The sequence below is a fragment of the Haemaphysalis longicornis genome, unplaced genomic scaffold (assembly GCF_048455015.1).
Source record: "Haemaphysalis longicornis isolate Haplotype H1 unplaced genomic scaffold, Haemaphysalis longicornis Haplotype H1 scaffold_9, whole genome shotgun sequence".
NCBI lineage: Eukaryota > Metazoa > Arthropoda > Arachnida > Ixodida > Ixodidae > Haemaphysalis > Haemaphysalis longicornis.
This window is the reverse complement of record NW_027526460.1, coordinates 41,665,783-41,691,775: the sequence shown is the minus strand read 5'-3', so window position 1 is coordinate 41,691,775 and position 25,993 is coordinate 41,665,783. Positions and strand designations below refer to the sequence as shown.

The 25,993-nt window shown below is 48.4% G+C and overlaps 1 protein-coding gene across 1 annotated transcript in view; it reads left to right on the top strand.

Annotated features, from left to right (window-relative positions):
• Window positions 1-25,993, top strand: part of LOC144153157 (uncharacterized) — a 183,413-nt gene that overhangs the window by 118,392 nt on the left and 39,028 nt on the right. The window contains exon 5 of the mRNA XM_077684807.1: window positions 13,699-13,757. Coding sequence (XP_077540933.1) covers window positions 13,699-13,757 — 59 coding nt within the window. The remainder of the gene's footprint in view (window positions 1-13,698; window positions 13,758-25,993) is intronic.

Genomic DNA, 25,993 nt, shown 5'->3' with positions numbered 1-25,993 from the left:
TTGTGCCTTCCCCCTTATTTCCTCTCAGACATCATCTTATCTACTGGGGGTGGGGCGGTATTGTTTTGTTATCCCATGGATGCGTTTTTGTTTTGTTAAACACGCCTGCGTTCCTTCCAGAAGTAGTGTTCGTCGTACGGTTCTTTCGTGTACAGCCTTTAAAGAGCACGAGCTATTATACACGCTCGGTTGCCCCCTGGTAGCTCGAGTCGAACTGCAAGGGTATATACGACCCCATTTCGAGGTCACAGTGCGGTCACTCGCTTCAGCATAGTATATAAAAAGCTCGGCGTGCCCGAAAAGTTTTTGTGGGGGATTAGAGGCAGCGAGGACGGCCGCTAGACGCCGACCAAGCAGACCGCGGTCCACTGACTGCGCATGGTTTCAGTGGACTACACGGACATCCTGGAGCAACATAACGGACCATAGGCCAGGAGCTATAGTCACAGCAATCCACCCGAAGAATCGAATGCACGTAAGTGGCTGGAGGACATGAGCTGGAGGACTAAGTTGCTTATAGGAAGTCTAAAAAGTGAAAATACTTTTGCTGTGTCGGTTGGTATCTATACGGTGTCGTAAACGCATATACACCACTAGCGGCAGCAGCAGCAGTTTAATAACACAGAAAATGCCACAAGTGGGAAACTGGGTATCGGCACCCCATACACACTTTTCCGCAGTATGAGTTGTGACGCCACAAACCGTCATCAGTTAAACGGGATTGGCGGAGCTAGTTTAACCGTTTTTATGAGAAGGACAGCGAGGTAGGGCTTTGCAAATATCAAATAAGTGCACCCGGCAACCGCTGCTGCTCACACGATCATGCAAAGACGGCTATTGCAGCTAGTAAACATTAGCTGGCGGGGGCTTATTGACTAGTCTTTGTAATGAAAAAAATGAAGTGGAGAAACCATACTTCCCGGGTGGTACGCGAACCCATGACCTTCCGAATACGCGCCGGATGCCATACCAACTACTTAACCGGGAAGGCTGGGCTCCTCTTCACTTTCTTGGGTATGTCATCACCATCATCATCATCATCATACTCATCATAATCATCATCACCACCACCAGCCTATCTACGCCCACTGCAGGGCAAAGGCCTCTCCTATTAACCTCCAATTATACCGGTCCTGTGCTAACTGCGACCAATTTATCCCCGCAAACTTCATGATCTCATCAGCCTATCTAATCAGCCTATCTATCCCCTGGCACGCTTGCCTTCTCTAAGGATCCCCTGTGTTCTCTCTAACGACCAACAGTTTTCTTGCCTTCGCATTACATGCCCTATTAACGTCCATTTTTTCTTAATTTCTACTAATATGTCCTTAACACGCGTTTGTTCCCTGACCCACTTCGCTCTCTTCTTGTCCCTTAATGTTACACCTATAATCTTCCGTTCCATTGATCACTGAGTCGTCCTCAATTTAAGTCTGTGATTGTGATTCTATCGTATACGCTTGGAAGTGATAGCCATTTTGGTATACATTTTTTTGTGAGAGCTCAGGCTCCGAAACATTTGAGAAAATTTAAAGGCACGTCAAACGTTGTTTTGTTATGAAAGCGTCCTGAATAATCCTTGCTTGCTGCGCCTTGACTTCTGTTACTCTGAACAGAGCAAACGACGAAGTTGGAAGAGAACGATCTCCGAGGAGACAGTAGGAAGAAAAAATGGCAGAAGGGCAGGACATTCAAAGCGTGCTCAGTTCGGGAAAAAAAAAAAAAAAGAGATAGGGAAGGGTGGCAACGACAAAGAATGACGGAGCAATGCATAATCCTATACATCCAAGCCGGCACGTAAAAGAGAAATGAAAATTTTTTAGGCCATGGATTGGCGGTGGTCCACTTGTCCCGCACGGTGCCGCCCGCGTGCGTCGCCGTCGTCTCGATCAGAGCCGGCGGCACTGAGACGCCCGCTCCGTTTCCGAGTCAAGTCACGTCGCCGAGTCGTTTTCGGGAAAATGAGGCGGCTCCCCCGCGCCGCGAACGGAGACAGCGGCCGAGGCGACGCCGCGGAAATGTCCGCGCTGTTTCGAGCAAAGCGCACCGGACAAGTGACGAAAGGGAAGAAGGTTCTCAACTCCTCTCTCCTCCGACGCTCAACAGAGGGCCTAGCGCGGAGTTCGTCTCCAGCTCTATTTCCCTTCCACGGGCTTCCCGTGTACTGGCCATTGGAACTTTTGGACAAATAGGAAATAAACGTTTTTTTTTTTTTATTTCCACGGCGTGTTCGCGTTTATACGCAGCCGTCATGGGCGTCAGAGCGGAGCCGCGCTGTGAATCGGATTCGGCGTTATTTTGTTTGCGAGAACTCACAGGGACATGTTCTCTTCTTACTGTGTGCATGTGCCGGGAATAGGAATACGCGCCAATGAGTTCCGCCTCGGCGCAGATGGCTGGCTCCTGTTCTGTTCGGTTTCTGGAAAGCGTGTCGGTGAAGTAAAGACGCCCGTGATAGAAATGGCTGAGATAGTCCGTTCTTGAGAGATAAAAAAACACGATTGTGAGAGGGAAATGAAAAACAGTCGACTTGATTAAGTTTAGAGGAGAGGAAGTTAACGGCGCCATGAGGGGGTTCGTGCTCCTTTAGTTGCATAAATAAAAAGAAAGCATGGCGTCATTTTCCTTTTTTTTTTTTTCCTTTAAGTAGCGTGCATTCATTGCTGGGAGCGATTTGTTCTGAAAGCTTCCCAAGCGAGGATGCTAGCGCCCGCATTTGTTGGGCGCAGTGGGTCTCGTCTTGGATGCACCAGTGGTGCACCAGTGGTGCTCTTGCAGTGCCCGTCGGCGCTTGCCTTCATTGCAGGAACGTCACGATTGTTGCACTGAACCTAGAAAACATGTTTCCCGCATGCAGACTCTTGTTCGTAAAGCAATATCTGCATACCCTCAGGTAATTCTCAGTCGTATTTGATTTTCACGCGATGCTCGAGGAGACAGTCTAGTCCTCAGCATAAGCTAACAACCAGCATGGATGTTATGAAAAAATAGGGATAAACGTATATTGCTAGAAAGCATGTTTCTGTTTCCGATGTAGCAGTTAAAACCATGCTTCTGCAGAAAAAAAAATCGAAATCGAAAAATGTGGAAGGGGGCTTGTTACTAAAGCGAAGCTCTCAGCCTCTTACTGATGTCGTCTGTAGTCTAGCCAAAACGCACCGCAGGAAAAGCCAAGTTTCTTTGAATGAAAATTAAAACGTTTCGCATGGTCTGAATCGAATATGAGTCCTACGCGTTATGAAGCCGACATCTATCCGATTGTGCCATACTGGCGTGGCCCAAGCAGTTTAAATTTGGAGAGGAAGGTATGGACGTGCAACATTAGACAGAAAATGCAACCCTCCGTCTAACTACGACGATGGTTGAACGCTAGGGAAAGCCATGGAATGTCAGTATAAGTAAAGCACTAGAGAGCACAATCTCAGTGCAGTAAGCCGTCCCGATAGGAAACAGGTGTTCGCATAAAGAGCGCAGTCTTACGTTATTATTATACTCTCGGCTAATAACTTTTTGGTTGGTTCGTTTTGTGTTGGACTTTATTTTCTTAAGCTTCGGGTTCCCCCGTCGTTGTCTTTTCGACAGAGGGGTAGTTGGATTTTTTTTTTTTTTTTGAAGGGAAGGCAGTTTCAAGCAGTTCGAAAGAGAACCGGGAAAACGAGAACGGCGAGAAAAAGAAATGAGAAGCACACGTAACTTGGAAAATACCAAAGCTATGAGTAGGGATCACCCTGCAGAAAAAGCATAAAAAAGCTTTCGAAATAAAGACAAAACAAAAGGCAGCTAGCTTGGGAACGTTATGCAAAAGGAAGGAAGGAAGTAAACTTTATTTTCCTGAGCACCCTTAGTCCAGGGCGCCGTCTTGGGAAGCCGTGGCCATGGCTTCCTCCGCTCTGTACGTCAGCAGGAGCTGTGTCAGGTGCCCGGTAAATAGTTGCTCGGGCGAGCGTATGTGCCCGCTCATTTCCTGCCAAACCCTCGTGCCCAGGAGTCCAAATAATGTGGAACTTGTACGGTTTGTAGTCGAGCGCGTCTTTGATGAGGCGGGCTGTGCGGTGGTGCAGATCATTTCTGATCAATTGTCTGCAGGCGGCTTGCGAATCGGTGACGATGATGATGGGCGTTTCCGGACGAACTATATGGGTGGTAGCGGCGTATATGGCTCGTGCAATAGATCGAAGTCATATTCGCGCAACCCTGCGCGTTAGGGTGAGCTCGCGCTGAGTTTTAGGCAAGCTCGCGCAGAGTACGGATCGCGCAGAGTACGGCTCGCGCAGGCTTTTCTGGCCCACGCGAGCTGTACGGGCAAACGTCACGAATCGCGCGCATACCCGTAGCCAGATCTACAGATATGACCTAAAACGTGAAATTCCTGCAAGACCCAAGTGTACAGTCGCAATAGCGCAATTTACGCATAGGCCTGAAATTGACAAGAAGTTCACGAAATGAGCCCTAAACACTATATAATTGTACCGGATGCGCTAAAACGTGCCAAAAAAACACGAGAATACAACTCGAGGCTTGATACAGAGCAGCGTTCTTCTCGGCAGATCGTGGTGCTCAAATGAAATCCCGTTTTTACTCCCATAAAACATCAACAAAAAATGCCGGTCGAAGGAAGAAGACAATAAGACGACGGCTGCGCGACCACACATGCAGCGCCGCAGCAGCATATCGCGCAGGCCCCGCGCCCGCTCTCGGTATCGATCTCTGCTGCTGCGGCTGGGCCCGCGGTGAGCTGCGCGGGAGGCGCGGCCAAAGCTGTCGCACGTCGCGGGCGACATCAGCTGTCACACCACACCGCTACGCACAACGGGCCATCAGAATCTCCTTTGTCTGCGGCAACGGCAGCAGGCAGCCCGGGCCTCCTCCTTTGCCTGGCCCTGCCACACGTGTGTCGCTCTTCGCGCTGTGCCGCCGCCTTTTACTCGGTGCGCGCTTTCGTTGCTTGCACCGTCTCTGCTCGGCACCGAATGAGCACTCCCCAACGGCCCGCAGCCGCAACGGTGTAATATCCCTCCGCTCTGCAGAGACCCGGTGGCGGAAAACGCAGTGCGCACAGTCGACGACATTTGTTCAACGCTCGTGTACATACCCGCGCACGTGTATTTCGAGGAAGAAAGTTTCAGCCGATGGTCGAGAAAATTTATAAAATATAGGGTAGTACTTAGCGGTCGTTAAACAATGATGGCCCGGCAATATGTAAATGTCGTTAAATGAAATGGCTTTTATATATGCGATATAATTATCAGGCCATTTGCAACTACCAATTGTAGCCTTAACATTGATTAAATGAAGGGTGCTTTATTTGACTATATAGGGACTAAAGTGTGTGCGCGGCCCCGCTTCTATTCCCTCTTTTTCGTCTGCCCTTTCTTTCATCCCCTGAACACCGTTCCGCAGTGTTGAGTATCAATCCGGGCTCTAAGCCTGGATAGCCTCTCGGCCTTTCCGTTCGTTTTTCTCCTCCTTTTTGTAGAAGGTGTCGTAAAACTAGTACGCATAGAAAAGCTGTGTATGATTCAACATCGGTAAGAGGAAATCATAGCCAGCGTACATAGGCATTGACATGCTATGCACCGAAGAGAAGCGAAATAAGAGGACAACGAGCACTTGAATCAAGGCTATACTAACCGCTGTCTCGTTCGCCTACGTCAAGTTTGAAACTCTTGTAACACTAGACATTCCCCTAAAACAGATGAACTGATCTTACTGGACGGCACAGCCTTTTTCTTAGCTTTCGCGCTATATTGGCCTAAGATGTTCAGACTTTTGTCCCGACGCTATCACAAATCGACTGCAGACTCCAGCGTGAACGAAAAAAGAGGGCGTTAGAAGGAAACACCGACACAGCCTTGTGTCCGTGTTTTCTTTTAACAAATTATGATTTCACAGCGCAGGTAACGAGACGAGTAGCAGAAACACACCGGGCGAGCGCTCGTTCGTGTCTTCCTGCTCCTCGTCTCGTTCCCTCCGCTGTTAAATCATGATTCCAAACTAACTGGTCCAAATTTCACTTTTGCTCCTTTTAACGACCTGTTGTTTCGTTCATGCTGAAGTTTTCACTCGATATGAACCAACTCGTCCGATCCCAAGCAATTCTACGCTATGCAGATTTCACATTCTCGTATTCTGGCTTTCTTAACCTAAGTAGTACCAAGCTTTTGACACCACTACTTCACGCCATCCGAAAACTTCATGGTTTGCAATGCCATGGAATGAAATTTCTAGATACATCAAGTGACTGAAAAAAACGTAGATGAACGTTTTCCACTGTATCGGGCATGAATGCGTCTAGCATCACTTTACACGGTATTTTTTTTCTAGGTCAATTGTAGTCAAGACTGATCTCCAGAACTAGCCTTTCAAACAATGTCTATAAAAACATTTAGTTTTAGCATAAACGTCATCATATAGGAGAAGAATAGTCGGGCACCTGTCTTTTTCCACCCCATTCAAATGCAGCTTGAAAGCACTGAGAGTGCAACCCTGAATACTCGTCGCCGACGTCAGCAAAAGGGGACTTTGTTGTAATTTTCTAGTGTGAATATTTCTGAGCTGAAGAAACTGTCAAATTCTCCACTGCAGCAACGAAACACAGCTTTTTTACGTGTCAAGTTTGTCTACGAAACGCAGTTTAGCGTGCTCCGTATCGTTGTGTTCGTAACAAGACCAGCCGAGGTGGCTCAGTGGCTATGGCGTTGTTGCTGCTGAGCCCAAGGACGCGGCTTCAATCCCGGCCGCGGCGGCTACTTTTTTGATGGAAGCTAAAAGCGAAAACGGCCGTGCGTCGAGATTTCGGCGCACGTTTCAGATCCCCAGGTGGTGAAAATTAATCCGGAGCTCTCCCCTATGTACACCGCGCCTCATAGCCTAGGTGTTGCTTCGGCGAGTTAAACCGCAAAATCAGTCGAGCAGGGTTCGTAACAAGGATTATCGCTCCTTTATAGCATGTTATGGATTATTCATTCTTTCGTAAACATCGGAGTGAAGCCGACTGCGTGGTGGACAAGTTACATGGTAAAGAACAAATCTTTTGCAAGAAGAAGGTATTTTACGCTCTTGCCATTATGCGTTATAGTTTGGGACTAATCGAGTGACTCAACTATTTTTTAATCTGTCTAGTTTAAACGAATTCATTTCTTTTCCCTGGTTAGAATCGATTAATTTTACCAGAGCCATGATTCACACGCCATGCGCGACCAACAGACGTCTTGGCACCCCAAAATCGCAGTGAATTGTTCTCTGCGTACGACAAGTCGCTGCTTCTATTTCTCGCCAAACCTAGCGGATGAATTAGCCTGTAAATAGTTGTATACTCTAACGGGGCCCTTCGCCTTCCGTGCCGAATGTATACCCGGGCACACACGTGCGGTCTGATATGCCGGCGGCTGCTTCATTGATTCCTCCCCACATATAGCGCGGGAACCGCGGGTTTCTTTCATCCTCGGAGCGCGCAAACAGCGCCGAAAGCGAGTCGAAAGCGCCTATTGATAGCCCTGCGCTTTCCGGGAGCAGGCAATAACGCCCCATCGGGCGACTACAGAGGCAATCAGGGTCAACCCATCCGCGTGCGAGCGGCCGGCCGCTGACCGCCACGATCGTATCCCATGGCGGGCAAGGAAATGGACGCTCTCGGGTGTTTAATTTCCTCTCCACGGAAGCCATCCACATCCGGACTGCCTCCATCTGTTTACTACGTCCCCTCCTCGAAGGGCCAGATCGCGAGCTGTCTCCTCTTCCCCGAAAAAGACCAACGCTGCGGGCAGCGCAAACAAACGCCGCCAGGCGAGCTGTGGCAGCCGCCACAGAGCTATCCTCCCGGCAGTGATGACCCCTCTCCTGCTGCCGCCACTTTGGTCCCTTTTTTCCTACCTTTTCCTCTTTTTCCCCTTTCTCGGCACGTGCACCATCGTGCGGATGTGTGTGCGTGCGTGTGAGTGTCACGGAAGCCACAAAGAGAGCTCTCTCGGCCTGTATCGGGTCCCGGATGAGCGATGGGAAGAGAGACGACCATTGTTTGACCACCTCTTGGTCTGTCCGCGGCTTCTGCGGCCCCCTGCCCACGTTAAACAGCCCTAAACGATGATCGTCCCGATCTGGAGGTATACGGGGGTGAGCACGTATGGAATGGAAGGCCGGACGCTGCGTTCGGCCGAGGTTTGTGGCTTACGACCCGCGCTCGCAGTTATAACGTGCGAAGATTTGTCAACGACTGGCATCGTAGAAGCCCAATTTGTGTTTCAAATGTCTATGGAAGCTTTTATCGGCGAATTTGTTTAGCGAAGCGAGAAGAAGGTCTCGCCGTATTTTCATATTACCTTTTTGTCACACAACTATGAGCTTTGGTGCGAATGTGTCTTTCTCGGGTCAGGCGTGGGCTGTAGCGCTTACCAAAGGGCATGGAACATGGAATTTTCACACGTGGCTTTGTATTAGTAGGAAGAAAGCTTCTAACCAAAATGAGGAACAGGCAATCAGCTTTGCTTTCCTGTCATTCATGAACCCTTCGCAAAAGGGGCTAGCTTCTCCTCAAGGCTCCCTCCTCGCATTAAGGAAATTCTCGCTTTTCATTGATAAAACCACGTTACAGCTTCCGGAAGCTTGTAGAGCGGGGAAAAGATTGCCTACACGCCTAAAGCTTACGTTTACGAGCACAACAACGACTTCAACCAGACGCCAGTATAAGAAGCCGACAGGACAAGTAAAATGAACTTTGCTTTCAGAATGCTTACGGCCACATGTCTGCTTTCCGGGCTTGCTACGAGCCAACTTCAGTGATGGTGTCAGAGTTAACATCGAAATCGTGCAGTGGGCGAGACGTTTGTCTATACAGTTAAATCTCGATATAAAGAAGTTGACAAAAAATCGCAATTTTTCGTTACATGCAAGTTTTCATTACATACAGACTTCGAGGTTAACGCTTGCGTGAATGAGGTGGTGGTGGAACGCAATTTATTGGCCTTTAGAAGGGGAGGAGGTTGGGGAAAGGAGGCCCGGACTCCAGCTCAGGGGAATCCGAGTGCCATGGACGCGGCCTCTGCTCTGCCGACCAGTAGCAGCTGGTCGGCGTGAATGAAGCAGAAGCGAAACCAGAATGCTAGACATCAATCATGTATACTCCCTCAAGTTCGCTAAATTAGTGCATTTTTTCAGCCAATTTTTCAGAAAAAGTGCAAAAAACAATGGCTCATCAACGTAGTGGATTCATTACATAGAAGTCGCAAACGCATGTGTTTCAGCGGGGCTGGTCATGGGAATTGAAAAACTTCGTTAAATGCAGGAATTCATTACATAGAGGTTCGTTACATCCAGGTTTAACTATAACACCGTTTCTCGTGCTTGTAATTCCGGCCCTCTGTGCTCTTGGCCTGAAATAATTTAGAAAGAACTACTGCGCCTTTGTGGAGCTTAGGCCGCCTACTTTACTCCTAAACATTTGTTTGAAGAGTATGTGTCAGCACATTTTAGATAAAATCAGTTGAAGTAGAAATTGCTGTCCTAAACAAGTGTCTTGTTCATTGTACATCTGGACATCGGCGGACGTCCCCTCCGTGGAAGGCAGTTCATAGAGCCAGCTACACGGTCCCGAAGCAGGAGTCACGGCGATCGCACAGAGGAGCCGGCACCGAAGGGGGAAACAGTCGTCAATGACTGTGCCGGGGCAGTTTTGCTCTTCCCCTACGTCGTCCCTTCAGAGTGGCTGCACGTTTCGCTTCTGTTTGCTTGGCTGTCCTGACTGCGGTCATTGTGGCCATCCAGCTGTGGAGAGCACCTCCTCGCCTCGGCAGAGTCCTTTGGGTGAAGATGGACCGCGAAAAGTGTCATCGTCCGGCCCGATCGAACGGGCTTCGAGCTTTTTATGACCGCAGCGCTTACCCCGCTGTCTCGTTGTATCTGTTGACACTGCACCGCTTGCTGTTGGCCGCCGAGTTGGATGTGTTGGAGTGCTGACTCAGGGTCGTGACGCTGTTTCGGTTCTGTTGCCTGAATGACACTGCGAGCTATCACATCCCATTTCTCACACTTCTGGAAAGATGTAGATCCCCAGTGAAGATTAAAAATATGCGCACAATCTATACAGATAGGGAGAGGGGGGAGGGTAACAGATTAATCTTCACAGCGTAGAAATAACAGGACAAAGGGGATGAAAACATTGGACAAGCGCTCCCCTTTTCCTCCCCCTTTGCACCGTTATTCTTGTGCTGTGAAGATGAATCTGTACCAACTAGAAGAGGGTAAGTTCTCTAACCTCTCGATGCTAACGATGCTAATCTCTTCTGTCTTCATCAAAGTTTTCTCTACCTCTCATTGTGATTTGAGTGAATACACACACTCTAAACAAAGCCTGTGGTGATTTCGACGCCATAAGGTGCAATGTGTAATACATACTCGTTATCCGGAATGCACATTTATATAACGTTGTCCGGACATTGCTTCTATGACTGAAGCCTAAAATAGGCAGTGCTATTTTGGCAAGTTGCATGTTTTACGTCTCCTCGTTCGTATGCTGGGCTTCGGGAATTTCACTCAACGCAACATTTCCCCCGAATGATCGAGGTAACCTAGGTTACTATAATTTGTAAGCAACGCGGCGAACAAAATTTTCGACGAGAATTTAAAGATTAAAAAAAAAACACACGCGCAGCGGCAGATGTGTGGCTCATTTGCACGGTACGCGATTTGCTTTTAAAAAGACTTCACCGGGATTACAAAGTATCAAGAAACACTAACTACCGCCCGCTTTATGTTTTGGCGCGGGAGGTTCATCGGATACAAATTGCGGTTTCTTTCTTCTTGCCTCCTTAATTGGGAAGCAGATAACAGCAACTCCCCGTTAATTTTTACTTCTTTGTCGTGCGCCTTGGCGCTTAGGCCGGTACAAAATGGCCCTCCACACGAGCAACCATGAGTGTATATACTCGCAAAAGAAACAACGCCCTGGAAAAAAAAAAAAGAAGGACACACGTGCGCAGGCGATTTTGGTCACCCGCCCTCGTCTCCATCGAAAGGCGATCCCGGTAATGGTATTCTAATCATGCCGGGGGCGTCGTTAAAATAATTAAGGCCTGCTCCGCGTATAGTGACACCCATACGCACAGCGACGCTCCGAGACCGGTGACGCCTTCCTTCGAGAGCCGGTGCTCTGCAGGCGAGGATCGCTGGCCACTCGTGCGCGCGATTTGTTTCCGACGCCGTGCCGCGCATTCATATGCGGACATCTGCGGTGAATACATTTGCCCGCGGGGCTGGGACTCGCGTGCGCGACGCTGGGAGCGCCGAGATAGAGGGACACGCGGCGAGAGATGTATGCACCTATGGACCGCGCCGGGGCGAGGCTCGCGGAGGTGGACGTTATTACAAGCGCGCCTGACTTGAACCTACGTTATAATCCACGGCTGCGAGGGCGACGGGCTGCGCATGGTCACTCCCGCACTGGGTTTCTGATTGCTCCGCGGTCTGTGTGTAGTGCGGCGCAGTTGTACTGCTTTAGCGATGGTTGGCTTTGGAGTTGTGTGCGTTCTTTTGGGTTCGCACACGTTCGCAGGGCGTTGAATGTTCAATGCAACACCCCTGTCACGGCTCTGGCACTTATTGTTCTCGTCTTAGGCAGATGTTGTTTTGTTGCCGAATTCACCCGCTACCGCTGACCCGTTCGATGTCTGCGGATGTGCGAAGCACACATCTTATACGCCAGACGATGGAGCTCTGATTGAGTTTGGGTGATTGCGCCCCCTATTTATGCGGTCTTGCGCTGTTGAGCACGAGGACGCGGGTTCGATTCACGGCCGCGGCGGTCGCTTTTCTGATGGGCGCGAAAAGCATAAACGCCCGCGTGTACGAGATTTCGGCGCACGTTAAAGATCCCCCAGGTGGTCAAAATTAATCGAGAGCCCTCCACTACGGCGCGCCTCATCGCCTACGTTGCGTCGGCGCCTTAAACCTTTCAATCAGTCATTTATGGGGTCGTGGTGGCCGGGTCACCGTCTTCGCACGAAAGTGATGACGATATTAACAGCGAAGCTGATAGCAATTCGTTGATTCCAGCGTTTTAAAACATGAAATCGTCGGAACCGTCAGGATTCGAACCTTCTTCTGGTAGATCAACTGAGCGAGGATGAATCGTCTTGCCCACCCGGCTACGGCCGTGAGTTAGTAGCCGGGAGTCAAACCGCTTACCCACTAGGCTGTGACTGTGAGGAAAGGAATCACGCTGCCTGATCGACACATAACACGTGATAAGGTACACGTTGCGCCTGCGGGCGCCTAGTTTAAGTGTGCGCGTTCCGTTCGTCCGTTCTGATCCTTCGCTTTGCTTCTTCTTCGCCGTTATAGCAATAAAGATGGAGTAAAGGTCGTCTCGGCAACGAAGGAGAAGCAAATCGGCGGCAATCGTAGACTTAAACCGTCGTGATGGTCGTGAAGGTTGCGTACAGCTTCGACCTTCGAGTCTTACGCGTTAGTGTGAGCTTCCTTCCTGTTTTGTCATTCTCTCTAAAGAACAGAGGAAAAATGTAACAGTGGCAGTGTAAAAAAAAATTTACTGACCGTATACTTTTACCATTGTATTACGGGATGTGACGAGAAACGGGTGAAGAAGTGCTTCGTAAGAAATTATTGTTGTTCTTCATGTGGTGCAAAACGGCGGCATGAGCTCCAATAGCTGCTCTTTTTTTTTTTTTTTTTTTGCCCTGAAGAATAAAAGCGAAATATCATACCCTAATGGACCGGAAAGAGTTGTAAAATTTCTGCTTGTTGAAAGTGTCAGTGACTGAAGCTAACAACACGAGTGCCACGATGAGGGGTGTGTAAACAACCATTGTTTCGACTGATAGAAAATTTGCGTGATTTTGAGCGTACTGGGTGCGCGAAACTGAAAATATAACCAATATTGTACGAGGCAAGTCTAGGGCAAAACGGTACCACTGCGAAGGGGAACAGAAAATAAAAACAGGGATCCGTTTCATGTCGAGAAAAATACTTATCATTTTGATACTGAATGCTAATAAAAAAATCCATGCACATAGGCATGAGACATCGCGCCTGCACTAGAGGGCCAGACCGATAGAGAAATGAAGAGTAGATCCCGTGGTCATGGATTCGGGAATATCTCGCCGGATCATTGTACGCCGTACGATATCAAAAACAAACAAAATTATTTTGTACTGATTTGTAAACGAAAAGTTTGTGTATGGTACGGAATCGAAAAGGAAGGTGCTATACGCTGTCGAATGGGAAGCGGAAATTATTACGCCATGCCATAATTTTTTTTTTTGCCACATTGGGGTAAAAGTGTAGACGGAGACAAACAGCCAACTTTCCACAATCGCCGAAGCGATTCTCGTAGTATTTAATAGTATGCATGACGGAGTTGTTCGGATTCGTGGTCAAACAGATGAGCAATATAATAGCGGTCAGGGCGAGGAGAAACATACACGACGTTATTGCACAAACTTACAAATTGAGTTTATTGCTGCAACATGCTGCTTAAAATACGTCTCGTAAAAACCGACAGAAAATTGAAAATTACGAAAATATAAATACACCGTGAGGAACTCCACGCAAGCTCGCGGTGCATAGTATACCATATCGATGCTACCGGATTCGACTCCAACGCACACATTGTTGGCGAATACAGATATATTTTCTTCAGGAAATGGTGCTCAAAGCCTTTTTTTTCTTTGTTTTTCTTGGTTGCAGATTCTGGTCGAGGAGTACCTGCATCACTTGACAGCCCCGACTACACTTTGTTGTCAAAAGTAAGTTTTTCCATCGGTTCCCCGACCACGAGTGTAGTTCTGCCTACAATCTTTTTTTAAAGTACCCCCGGAATGTGATACCGCTTAGCTTATTGTCATCTTTGGCGAAGTGATAATGTAACGCTAAAAGACTGCATAACTCGTACTAAATGTTTCCGAGCGTTTGGTAATCCAACCAAGTAAGCACATCCCAAGCTCCTGGCATGAATACAAGAAGAATCTTGGCGTCAAGAACTAAATTTAGTAACCATGTCAATTTAATTATTAGTTGCTCTCTTAGAGTCCGTTGTCATGATAAAGCGTCTCCTGTTTTACGCTACCCACAATGCCACAGTGACCCTTGGGCTGCGACAGCTATGGCACGGCAAGACGAGCAGGTCGATATTAGTTCGTCTTTGTAGCGAAATACGGTTAATGACTGTAAGGGTAGGTGAAAAGACGACGGTAACACAGCTTTGCGTTCTTGTGCCTACCCTTATAGTTGTTCGCTTTGCGCTGCAGGCATGATGAAGTATGACACGTCAGACTGCTTAATAGAGAGCGCGGCTAAATAGGCGATCTCAGGCTTCCTAAAGTAAGGTCGTTAAACTCAACATTTTGGTTGTGACCGAAGGGGTAGGCTTAAAAAAAGAATGAATAAAAATGACAGGTGCACACCCCGAAACACACCAGACAATGCATAACAACCTGGAAGGGCAAGAAGGGAAGAAGGGAAGAAGGGAAGGAACAATCTTTATTAAGACGTGATTGCAGGAAGTGGCAAGGGGTAAGGTAGGAGGGAGGATAATGCACCGCCATGGCGCCCTCACAGACGAAAATCCAGGGCGTTGTCAAAGTCTTCTTCACTGAGTGCGAATCCACTCGTCGTGAGAGTGAACCCACGCCGGGCACTGTTGAAAGCATAGTTCGGCAAGGCGTGGGTAAGACCGAACAAGATGCGGGATATCTCGGATGGTAGGCTGCAAAACGGAAAACCGTGCGCAAAATCCGATTCTTGAACATCTGCAGAATCTTGAACCTCGGAAAGAGAGCCATGGATCTCGTTACGATAACCCTGTGGCAACAGAGAGTTATAGTAAAGCGGAGAACCGGTCCCGGTACTGTACCCGGTACCCCCCCGCATCCGCACAACCAGTTTTTCCGCCTCTGCGCACCCGGTCGCCTACCGAGTACCGTACCGGGACCGGTTCTCCGCTCTACTATCTATATAACTCTCTAATACCACACGCTAAGGGTCGTTTTCTCGCTGGGAACGGTAGGGCAACCACCTCACCACGACGTCGATGGTTATGGCGAAGCCGAAGCGTGCTTCAGGAACACCTGTGCTCCAAGCGATAGGCCTGGAGACAGAGTATGCGAATTCTCGGTCCCTAAGCACTGAATTTTGGTGCAGTGACAACGGCGGAGACGACGGCGCTCCTCGTCAGGGTCTATGCTGATTCCCCTGGCCGGGGTCCTTCCGGGCTGACGGCGATAGAATAAATATGCCGCACTCGCCAGCTCGTGGGTGCTCTGGTTGCCAGAATGGCCTGCAAGACCAGTATCATTAAACCTGCTGGAAACAGAGCACTGGAGCTCTGGTGAATGGACTTACACGAACGTTTGGTATGGTAGGCTGTGGAGTGCGGAGGGCCTCAAGATTGTTAACACGAAAGTAATCGCATTTGAACGGGGTATAGACAGAAGACGGCGAGCACAAATGAGCATCGGGTAACAACTGTTCCCATTTATACCGGAAAGGACTACTAAAAGTGAGCCCTGAGCCCACGGCAAATAATGATGAAGTTCCAGAAACACAATAACTCTACATTATATGCATTAATATGTAGAAAGCCAGTGACAACTCCGTGGAAGGGGAGTTTAGGGAAGACTTCGGGAGAATATTCAACCCGAAAAATATATTCGACAGACTCATGAATTGCACAAAAATGACGTACCAAAGGTTTTCAGTCACCTCGAAGAAACCTGAATGTGGATCCAAACCGACCCTTCGGGAGAAGTGGTACTGGGAAGGGATGAATTTTCTCGGTAAACTGCAAGAAGGTGGATAATATGAGGAGTGGGCCTTGCAGTGCAAGTGTAAGATATTTTTAAGGAATGATAGCTCTCCCCCACACCCACCCCATTCTCTGTATCACGCAAAGGGCGAGTCAGAAGTCTTTTAATGACAGTGCGGCCGCATCAAGCCCTTTTAACGCAGCGATGGTCCACAACTGAACGGTTCTTAAAAGAAGTGTCTTTTTGCATATTGTACACTAATGACGTTGCCCTATAGAACGTCAAAAAAAGCGCAGAGGAAGAATTTTAAGGATAGGTGGAGACTTCAGGAGAGAGAGTTTAGAATTAAAGTGGATTACATGGCTTGAAACACCGGTGACCGGAAATGAAAAATCCTCGAACCTGATAGCTCTGCGTCAAGAGGGATAACCCACTTGAGCTCAACGCTACGAGACGAGGGCGCGAAGAAAAAGTTGTGCTTCAGTATCCAGGAAGGATGGAATAAGTGAATAGGCATTACGTGAGAGCTCTGTGGACATCACAAGAGATGCACTACAACGTACCGTCTCCCCTCTGTACTCGTGAAGGAGGTGAGGATCGATTGCTACACCTTCAGCTTCTCCCGCCCTGTAATGGCTGACGTCCAACAATTACACAGGTTTGTTTTGTATTTATCTAGAAAGACCGAAACTGCAAGGCGTGCATACTGTTTAAAGAGACTATTTACACCCCTCCCGTATTTCTGCATCGGCCGTAACGCTGCAAAGCACAGTGGAGTCTACATCGCACCTTCTACTCCTCCTCTTAACTGAGAACACCCACGGAGCAGCATATCAAGGCTTATCCACATAATGTATTGCGATGTACCGTGTATGTCAAAGTCATTAGAACTGGAGTCATCTGATGTTGTGGAACGAGGTTTGTCGCTTTATAATGTCCAGGCAGTGGTAACCGCACCTGTTGTCTTAGCTGTGTCTGCAGAAAATATTTGGAAGGAATTTCACGTGGCTCATTTGCTCACCTTGCGTCACACAGCAGCGCTAAGCGAATCGCATTGTGGCGGCCTAGACACTGACGACCACTAGCACAGCAAATGGGAAGGATGTGGCACTGCCCGTTTTCTCAAATGCTTCAGCGAACTTAACAACGTGAGGGTTCGAGCTAGTTGGTACTCCATAGCGAAGGCTTTACGGCGACAACGTTTTCAACCAGTTGAAAACGGAAAACAGTAGAGAAGCCACGGGCAGTTGCCGTTTAAGTTGACGACATAGGCGCGCAGGGAGCATTCCTGAGTACCACATTTTTTGCATTCAGTGTGTTAAGACATTGTCCGGACACTTTTACGTCCATGGTGTCATCTGCTGGGCCTTACTTCTATTTTTCTGTGAAAATCTGAGGACCCTGCTCTTTCTCTCTCTCTCTCTCTCTCTCTTGGCTTGGCCGCTCTCGACGGTTAATGCGGGGTCGTTCGTGTTAACGGTGCTGCCGCTCCAGGGCTCTATAATAACGAGCTTGCGCCCACGCGCGAGCACGGAACGGGACGAACGGGCGGCGGCGGCGGCGGCCATCTTTCATGCGTTCTCGCCCGTGGTCCGGCCCCCTCATTAGAAGCGAAATCGCCCCCCCCCTCCTCTTGCCGCCCCCCTCCCCCTTTCCAGCCTCGTCAGCGTCCAAAACCGCGCGCAACGCAGAATGGCGCAACGACAGTCGGTCGTGTGGCTTGCGAGGCTTGCCTGCTTCATTGGCGCATGTGGGAAAGGAAGGGAAGAGGGCAGAGGACTGGGCCTTGTGGAACGCCATCTGTTTTGCCGTCAGTGACAGCCGCCACCTCCACCAGCGAGGCCCTCTTGCTAGGCTTGCGCGTCGTGGGCAGTGTAACTTCTGCTGCTTCCGAGCAAATCGGGCTCGCCATTCGATACGCCCAAAAAAACCCAAACTCCTCCTGCCTTACAAAAATAAAGGAGAAAGGAAAAGGAAAAAATGAGAAGCCTCTTAGAAGCTGTGCAGGCTGAAGGAGGAAAGGGTGAAATATTAAGCATGCCTTATAGTATAAGGTTTAGGTAAACATATACTAGAATACCTGTCAAATAATTCCCGCTGGAGCTACCGAATATCGGTTGATCTCTAGACATCTAAACTGCAACTTGTTTCAACTGGTAACAAGACAGAAATTAATTGAAGTGACATCAACCTTCACTACAACAAATTTACAGGAAAGTTTAGAAGAAAAAAATCCGACAAGAGAATTTTAGAAAAGAACGGGGAGCAAGTTGGCTGGTTGGTGAGTGTTAAAAATGTGAGAAACAGCGCGAAAGGACACGACGTAGAGTAGAAGAGAAACACGCCAGCGCCGCGTGTTTGTCTTCTACTCTACGTCCTGTCCTTTCGCGCTGTTTCTCACATTAGAAAAGAAATTATACGCCGCTGTACTAAACATGGCCAAACACCCTTCCACAGGAACAAAGTTAAATGCCATTCTGTCTGCAATCAGTACGACTTCTTTTGTGTGTTTGTATTTAACTAGAATAATTGTAGGCAGTGGTGTTCCGTAGTGCGTGAAATCAAATGCCACTTCTTCGCGGTGGTCTATGCCGATTACAATGAACCCCGCTTATAATGAACTTTGAGGAATTTGTTCATTTAGCAGGTCTTCGAATTTCCAATAGGAAGATCGGCTATAGGTCAAAAAATTGGCCACATTAATTTAGGTCACACAGTAAACTCCCTATCGGGCAGACATGTCGCAAACAGTCTTCGTTGAGCAGAAAAAAACTTCGCATCAAAGACGAGACCACTGCGAAAGGTACAGGACGGGCGGAGGGGACCACTGCACCCGTCCTGTCCCCTTCGCAGTGGTCTTGCCTTTGATGCGCAGTTTTTTTCTACTCTTGAAATGCAGTACCAACTGGCCCAACAACATGCTGTATTCGACTTTGTTGAACTGCAACATTCCCGCAAGTCGTACTACAAACTGTTTAGATAAAACTTGTTCGCGGCATTCCGGAATTAAAATAGAAAGAAAGGTAATGCATCTAGCTCTAGCCGATGCGTTCGCTCAAGTCATGCGTGACGGAGTGAGCATTTAGTTCGCAAAATATCGTTCTAAAGTTTCTGTCGAAGCGTATACTAAAATACACGCGGAAGAGTACGAATCATCCACACAAGTTGAGCTGCACCTTAAAATGTTTGCTGGTTTCAGTTTTTTAATGCTGGAAGCGTTGTCCGGACAATCTGGATCATGATTGGCCGCTCCGAGCAAGATGTTCCTTCCAATTCTACTCTTTGCATCAGAGGAAGACGGATAAGACGTTATTATCAACACCAAAGACTCCTCCTCTGCACAAACATCGCGCAGTGTCTCCCGTATTAGTAGTCACATTTAGCCAAAGTATGCAGAAACGAAACGTAATTTTTTACACTTGAAAGCTTAACATTTTAAAGACTAGCCTTCAGCATTTCTCTCACCCTCTAGATGGTTCTTCTTTGTCGTATCCAACGTCCTACTCCGTCGCTTAAGGGTTCCATTAGGCACAATATTTCAATAGCCCTCGCTCTGTGTGTAACCACATTCGCGACCTTTGCATAACCCACAACAGCTTGTGGGAATAATGTACTTGCTTAGCGGTGAGGGTAACGCGCTAGTATTTCCCGTTTGCTCCGTATAAGAGGCGCCTCGGAAATAAGACCGTAGCCCTCGCCGGAGAACTCACCTGACTCCTTGTAAAAGTACCAAGAGCAGCTCTAAACGCGGAAATGCCTGAGCCTGCTCGCTTCTTTACGGCTGAGGGCATCACCTCCCCATTCTCTTTTTTTCTCCTCTGAGACTACCATGCCAGTTACCTGCACAGACTCGATAGATTAGGCATTCGCCGTTTGGATGTGCAAATCAGCTTCGAAGGGTAATCAGCATAATAATGCTCGCCATCAAAGAAGGGTCAAGCGCGGATTTCAAAACTCGAAACCTGATGCGGCAGCAGAATCTTAAACCTTCTCTGTCATGTTTTTTTTTCTTGATCTGCCTTGCAAGCGGATTTACCTGGGCATACCTGCCACGATGTCCTCGTCACAAAAGAGACCCGCGTCGGACTGCAAGCACACACCCGACCCGCTCACACCTCCAGTACGTTGTATCTCGCGTTCAAAACAACAAAAACGGCCGACGATGCGACGTTTTTGTCAGACGCTTTCCCAAAATGCACGAAAACGTGACACTCACTTGCGGTAAACCGCTTGACACAGAGTCTTTTTTTTTCGTTCCGAACTCCGAGCCACCTGAGCAGCTGCCGCACTACAGCGGTGCATACAATATTGAAAACGTATGCGGAATTTCCAAGCGCCCACTCGGCCGGGACGACACGACGCCTCCTTCTTCGAATGGGTCAGAGGACAACGCGACGCCCTGGAGGAACAAGAGAGGACGTCGTGGCGGTGCCGTATTTACATTCGAAAAGGAAAAGAAATGAAGGGGGAGAAAGTGGCCCTCTTCTGCCGCCTGTCTCCTCTTCTTCGTTGTGAGGGCCCTTGGAAAGCGATAGCCCCAACTCTGTTCACTCAAGGCCGCAAGCGCGTCAGGCACGTGGAGCCAGGGCTGTGGACTCCCTCCCTGGTCCCCTTGGACATCGAAGTTTTCCTTCTTGTTGTTGAGGTCTTTTTTTTTGTCACGACCTTTCACGTTATTCAAGATTGTTGCCCTCAGTTCTCGGCACAACGCTCTGTTAGCTTTGCTGTCTTACTTTGTCATCATTTGTTGTTCTTGCTCAAGACACTGTTTAAGTAAGGAAATGTGACCGCTTGCTGCTGATGCGCACATAAATCGTTACCTCGGCCTTCCCAACAGAGACACTTTTATGGATTGGCGTGCTTCTCAAAGACGCGCAGAATGTTGCCGATAAAGTATCGACAAGGAAGCGTCTCAACCTAGCGATGCATAAGCTCTGACTCTTTTTGTTCTATTCTGCCGTCTTGCAAATTTTCTCTGTACGCTACACGGCTGTGAAGAAAAGTATTTCCCCTTTCTCGTCCTTCCGCGAAGAGGGCATAAGCCTACATCCCGAAGCAGTGAAGCAAAGTTCGCGGCGATATATATTAATAATTACGCATGGCATAACTTTGCGGAAGTGGTGGAGGAGAGAGAGGAGGAGACGAGTACGGAACGCTGGCAACGTTACGAGGGTTGTCCCGGGGCGGGGTTTGAACTCTAGCACATTTTCCCAGCCTCCTCCTCCTCCTCCCGTGAGCCTTTCTCGCAAGGGTAAAAGGGGAGACAGAGGAAGGGAGAGAGAGAGAGAGGGAGGGAGGGTAGCATATACCTTCCACAACGCCATGCATACAAGAGGTAAATCCGCGCGCAGTCCATACGTGACACGCTCATATCCCCAAACCGCGGATTGAAATTCGCTGTGGTTATGCGTTTTTGTAACCCCCCACGACGCTCCACTGTTCTCCTTCCTCTTCATCTCTCCTCTCACATCCTTCGTGCCGTGTTCCGCCAGCGTTCGTCGGCTCATCCCGTACGCGAGGTGGCGCCGTCGCCTTTGTGGCCGTGCCGTGCCCGTGCACCCTTCACGCGCACTCCCGCCGTGCGGTGTTTGCAAAAGGCGCCTCCTCCTCCCAACTCCGTTTTCCCTACCTCCTACCTAAACTCCGGCCCGTATAGCGTCCTACGCGCGGCGTTTGTCGACGCCATTTTGATGCTAAGCAGTCTCGTTCTGCGTCGACGACCCGCTTTCAGACGCGCTCCACCCCCCGTATCCACTTTTTTGTCGCCTGCGAAGCTCGGGGAGCGGTTGGTATACGTTTGGAACCACGGGTACGCACAAAGAATCCGCCGTTGTTGCCGTTTGTCGCTGTGAATCAATCGCCAGTTCATGATAGAGTTCTAATCGTTTCTGTCTCGTCAGAAGCGGAACCACGGGGGAGAAGGAGGGGTTGCAAGTAGCTGCGGCGTTCCCGCCTGAAACGTTCGTTGGTTGGTTGGTTCGTGTTTCATAGACGCAGCTAAAACGCAGAATAGAAACTCGGGACAAACGGTAACACTCCGCGCTCATACGTCACACGTGAAAGGACGAAAGACTTCCGAGCATAACGCGTTTTGTTGGGCACACACCGTCGCACCCCCCTACAACGAGCCCCGTAGTGATGCCAGCGTGGACCACCGGCGACTGTGAGCCAGCTAATGTGCATATGAAAGGTTCGGTTGCGTGCGTGTATCGTATCCGAGCCTGGCAGCTCACGGAAGAACGATTTCGCCCGTGCAGTATTTCGGGCTGCTTTGCGTGCCCGTTGCGCGACGCAGGCCGTGTGCTATTTCATGATCTGAACCTAAGTTCATTCTCTTCCTTTTTGTGTCGCCTCTGCGAGGGGTCTGTGCTCCCGCGAGCTTTGTGGAGGTATTTGTCTACTTAGCAGCGCTACGTTTGTGAATAGAGGTTGCGCGTATCACACTCCTCACTCAAACTGGTAAAGCAGAAAATTTTAATTGTACCAATGCACCCCGAAAAGTGGTTGCTACATCATAGCGGCACCCTATAGGTGGGTGCTGTTTTTGACGAGAAACCTAAAGGCTTGACACATGGGGCTGCGTCCTGAACAAGATTTAACCAACTCTGTGATTTCGTATTTCGCATCGTGTACACGGAAATACATTGTCCGTGAGTTGTACAAAAGATTACACGAACAAGCTGTACCCGTTCTAACTCTACAGCAGGCCGTGTACAGGCCGTACAGGTTATGTGAATGTGGGGTTCTAAGATGAAGGTTAAGAAGCCATCGGCACGCGTGAGTTGAATGAAAATGTCGTAAGAGGGTGAACATTTGTCGTCTCTCGTTAAACCTTCGTGAGGGAAACGTGCTTGTGTGAGCTGTCACCCTACACTGAACGAGGGATTTGTGTCTGCTACATAATTCATGAAACGCCAACTTTACTTGTAGTAAACCCCGAGCAAGATTATACCTTGGGGACCTTAAGGGGTTGTGATAAAGCGCTTACGTGCACTCAATGTCAGGGTGAAAATTGACAGACTGCAGGGATGCTTATGCGTGCAGGCATGTCTAAATACTGACAGGCTTTTGAACTCTGACAGAATCTGTGGCATAAGAAAATGGAGACAGAAAAAAGCCAGGGAGGTGGGCACGCGTTGCCTGTGACATCGTTAAATGTGACAGCATTAGAGGACTTCTTACTTCGAAAGTTTCCATTCACCACCATCTGTTATGTACACCCAGCTACCATTACAATAATCCCGAAAGTATGTTAATCCGGGTAAAATGTTTTATATCTATATTTCTCACATATCTGTACACATCTCTGGATTGAAACAAAGTTTAAGCGATTGTTAACAAACATATCGCTTTCACTTGCAAAAGTTCCGCAAAAGAGTTCAGAGATGATCACCCTAGGGTGACGCGACTCACAGTCACAACTAATGACGACGAGCTAGGCGATTGAAAAATGCTCTAAGTACGATATTTCAAGTGGTAGGTCCTAAAGCCACAGCCTTAAAAGGAAGAAGAAACTTGCAAATACTTTCAAGTGGGAACTGTAGAATAAATGCATAAGCCGCTGTGTTGTACACTGAGCTCCTTGCCCCTTCAAAATAGGCTCCAGTACTGCAAAGATTCCATGCCTCGAAGACATTTTCTCAAGCGCCAGATAAGCAGTACTATGCAAAAATATGAAGGCTCTCGAACCTTTTATTAAATGCCTCTGTAAGTTCCCATGTAGATCGAAAAGCAAGCGAGCCTTTTTTAGGTCGCCTTCACAACTCTATGTAAATATATTGCTGGGGTATACATTTTAGGAGCAATATAAGAGGCCCTATTTGAAGGTGTGAAGGCCAAGTTTGTGAAAGGCCTGATAACATTTACTTACATAAACCTGCTTGTATCCCTATGGATTTCAAACCGGCTTCACTGCAATACACAAATGCTTTGCTTGGAAGACATTTTTGGGGTAATCTAAGAACTTTGATACAATAAACTGGCGAAGCTTGCACTAGGTCGCGCAAGGAATGAACCACAACGAAGCTGCGGGATTTCTTTCCACGCGAACACTGAAAGACACATCATCACTCATTTGCACAAGTTTTAAATTGTTTATTTACTGGCTTCGTCGTCGCTTTGCACTGTGCTAGTAGCACTCATCGTCATATGCATCGATATCGTCGTTTCCCTCATGCCAAGCATTACATGCGCGGTAGCGCTTGATGACAGCTGGGGCGCAGCGGCGGCGCGTACGGGCACGACGCATGCGCGCGGCGTTGCTGGAGTCACGGCGAGGTTCCGTGGAGCAGGTGTGGCGCCAGCTGTGGCGTTGTTCGTTGCTAGGCAACGTGAGGCGCTCCTCTAAGTATTCGCCTTTTTTTTTTTTTTTGCTAGAGCCACTGCGGGAACCGGGGACGATCGGCAGTCACCGCAAGGCACGCGCTCACGATTGCTCGGCAGTTTTTTTTTTTTTTTCGTATTTTTAGCGCGTTACGCGTTACGTACTACACACTACGGCCAGCTATAACAGCTCCTCTGTTAAAACTAGAATTGTCCAAGGGCTCTTAAAAGCGGTGATTTTAAACTTGAGCTTGGTCAGCTTGGTCCGGTGGCCTTAGCAATCAAATACAAAAAAAAAACTGCACCGCCTGTAAATGGTGCACCACCGCAGACAGGGTATTACAACAGTGAAGCCAGCTTTCCCACCTGCTGGAGTGTGAGCACCAGGGGCATAGTATGCGTATGCGCACGCCTTAGTACACTAGTTTAAAGCTGGTAGCCTTTGTTTTGCTACTAAAACGCAAAAAGAAATTGGACTCGAGTTAGGGAGGGTGACTGAGTATTATACGGAAGCGGCAGGTTCACTGTCTCTACCTATTTTTTTTTTTTTTTTCTGAACGTTCGCCAAAAATAAAACAGTGTTTCTTGCGATCGTCTCGTAGAGAACCGGCCGCGAAAAATGGCGGGCGGGTGGGGATAATTTCCGTTTTTCGAATCGAGCACCCCCTCACTTTGGGCATCGCGGGCGTGGAAAAAACGGGGCGCTTAGAATCGAGCAAATACGGTAAGTAGTCTGATGTAAAAGTACAAAGGCTGAGGCGCCATTTATAACAGCGTTTTCATATTCGGCGAAAGTTTGACGCGTAAAGCTTTACGCATGGACAGACGGAATTCCTCGTTGAGCTCACGTTGAGCTGCCTTATAGTTTTGAAACAGGAGCGCGGGCACGTGCAATGGGCCCGTACGTGGGGATTGGCTTGAACATGGGATTGCAGCAATGGCGTGTATTCCCCTGCTGCTTCTATTTCAAGCTGTGCCTAAATCTACAAGCAGTGATTGACTTCTCTTCTGCCTCCTTGGCCCCAAAGCACGTCAAAAAACTTGCGCACAAAACCCGCAATCACTTGAGCTCACGTAGTATGGTTCTCGTTTGAGAAGCAAAGGGGCGCGATTACTGAAACCTTCAAAGCTTTAAAGCATTTTATTTTAACACGACAGTGTTTTATTCTCGGATACACGAAGATTTCGCTGACGTCATATTCGTAACGGAAATGACGCCAGTACAACGGAGCAAGCGGCCTGTAAAGGGTGCACCCTAGCACACAGGGTCTTCTTGCGGGGAAGCAACCTTTAGTACTAAAGAGTACTAAATCCAAAACAGCCAAGGTAACCAAAAAAGAGGCAAGGCAGATTGAAACGAATAAATGGAGGGAAAAAATGGAAGCTAAAACGTCGTTAGAGATGTACAGGGCTGAGAAGATAAACATCAGAAAGGAAAATTTCTACGATAATTCCCAGGGCAGTGCTTTGCTTTTTGAGGTTAGAGCAGGTTGCCTGCGAACTAAGAGTTTTGTGGGGAAGTATTCACAAAATGATGGGGTATGCGTGGTATGCGGAAAAGAAACAGAAACTATGCGGCACATCGTGTTAGAATGTGAGGGTATCCATCCATATCTACATGAAGGGAATATTGGGCTTTCAGAAGCCCTAGGATTTAAGGGTATCACAGAGGAAGTTACCTTCAAGGCTGTAGAGGGGACGAAAAGAAGATTAGAATGCTGGTGGACGAAAAGCAGAGAGGGGAATATTGCCTAGGACAGTTACCACCTGTAACAGAAAAAAAAAACGTATTTTGTGCCTAATAAGCTTTTTGTGCCTGCCCTAAGCAGCGCTAGTATTGAACCAAAAGTGTAAAACATACGTATATTAGTCCTTTTTGGTAAGATGGTCATCACCCCGATACAAAGGGGAAACCA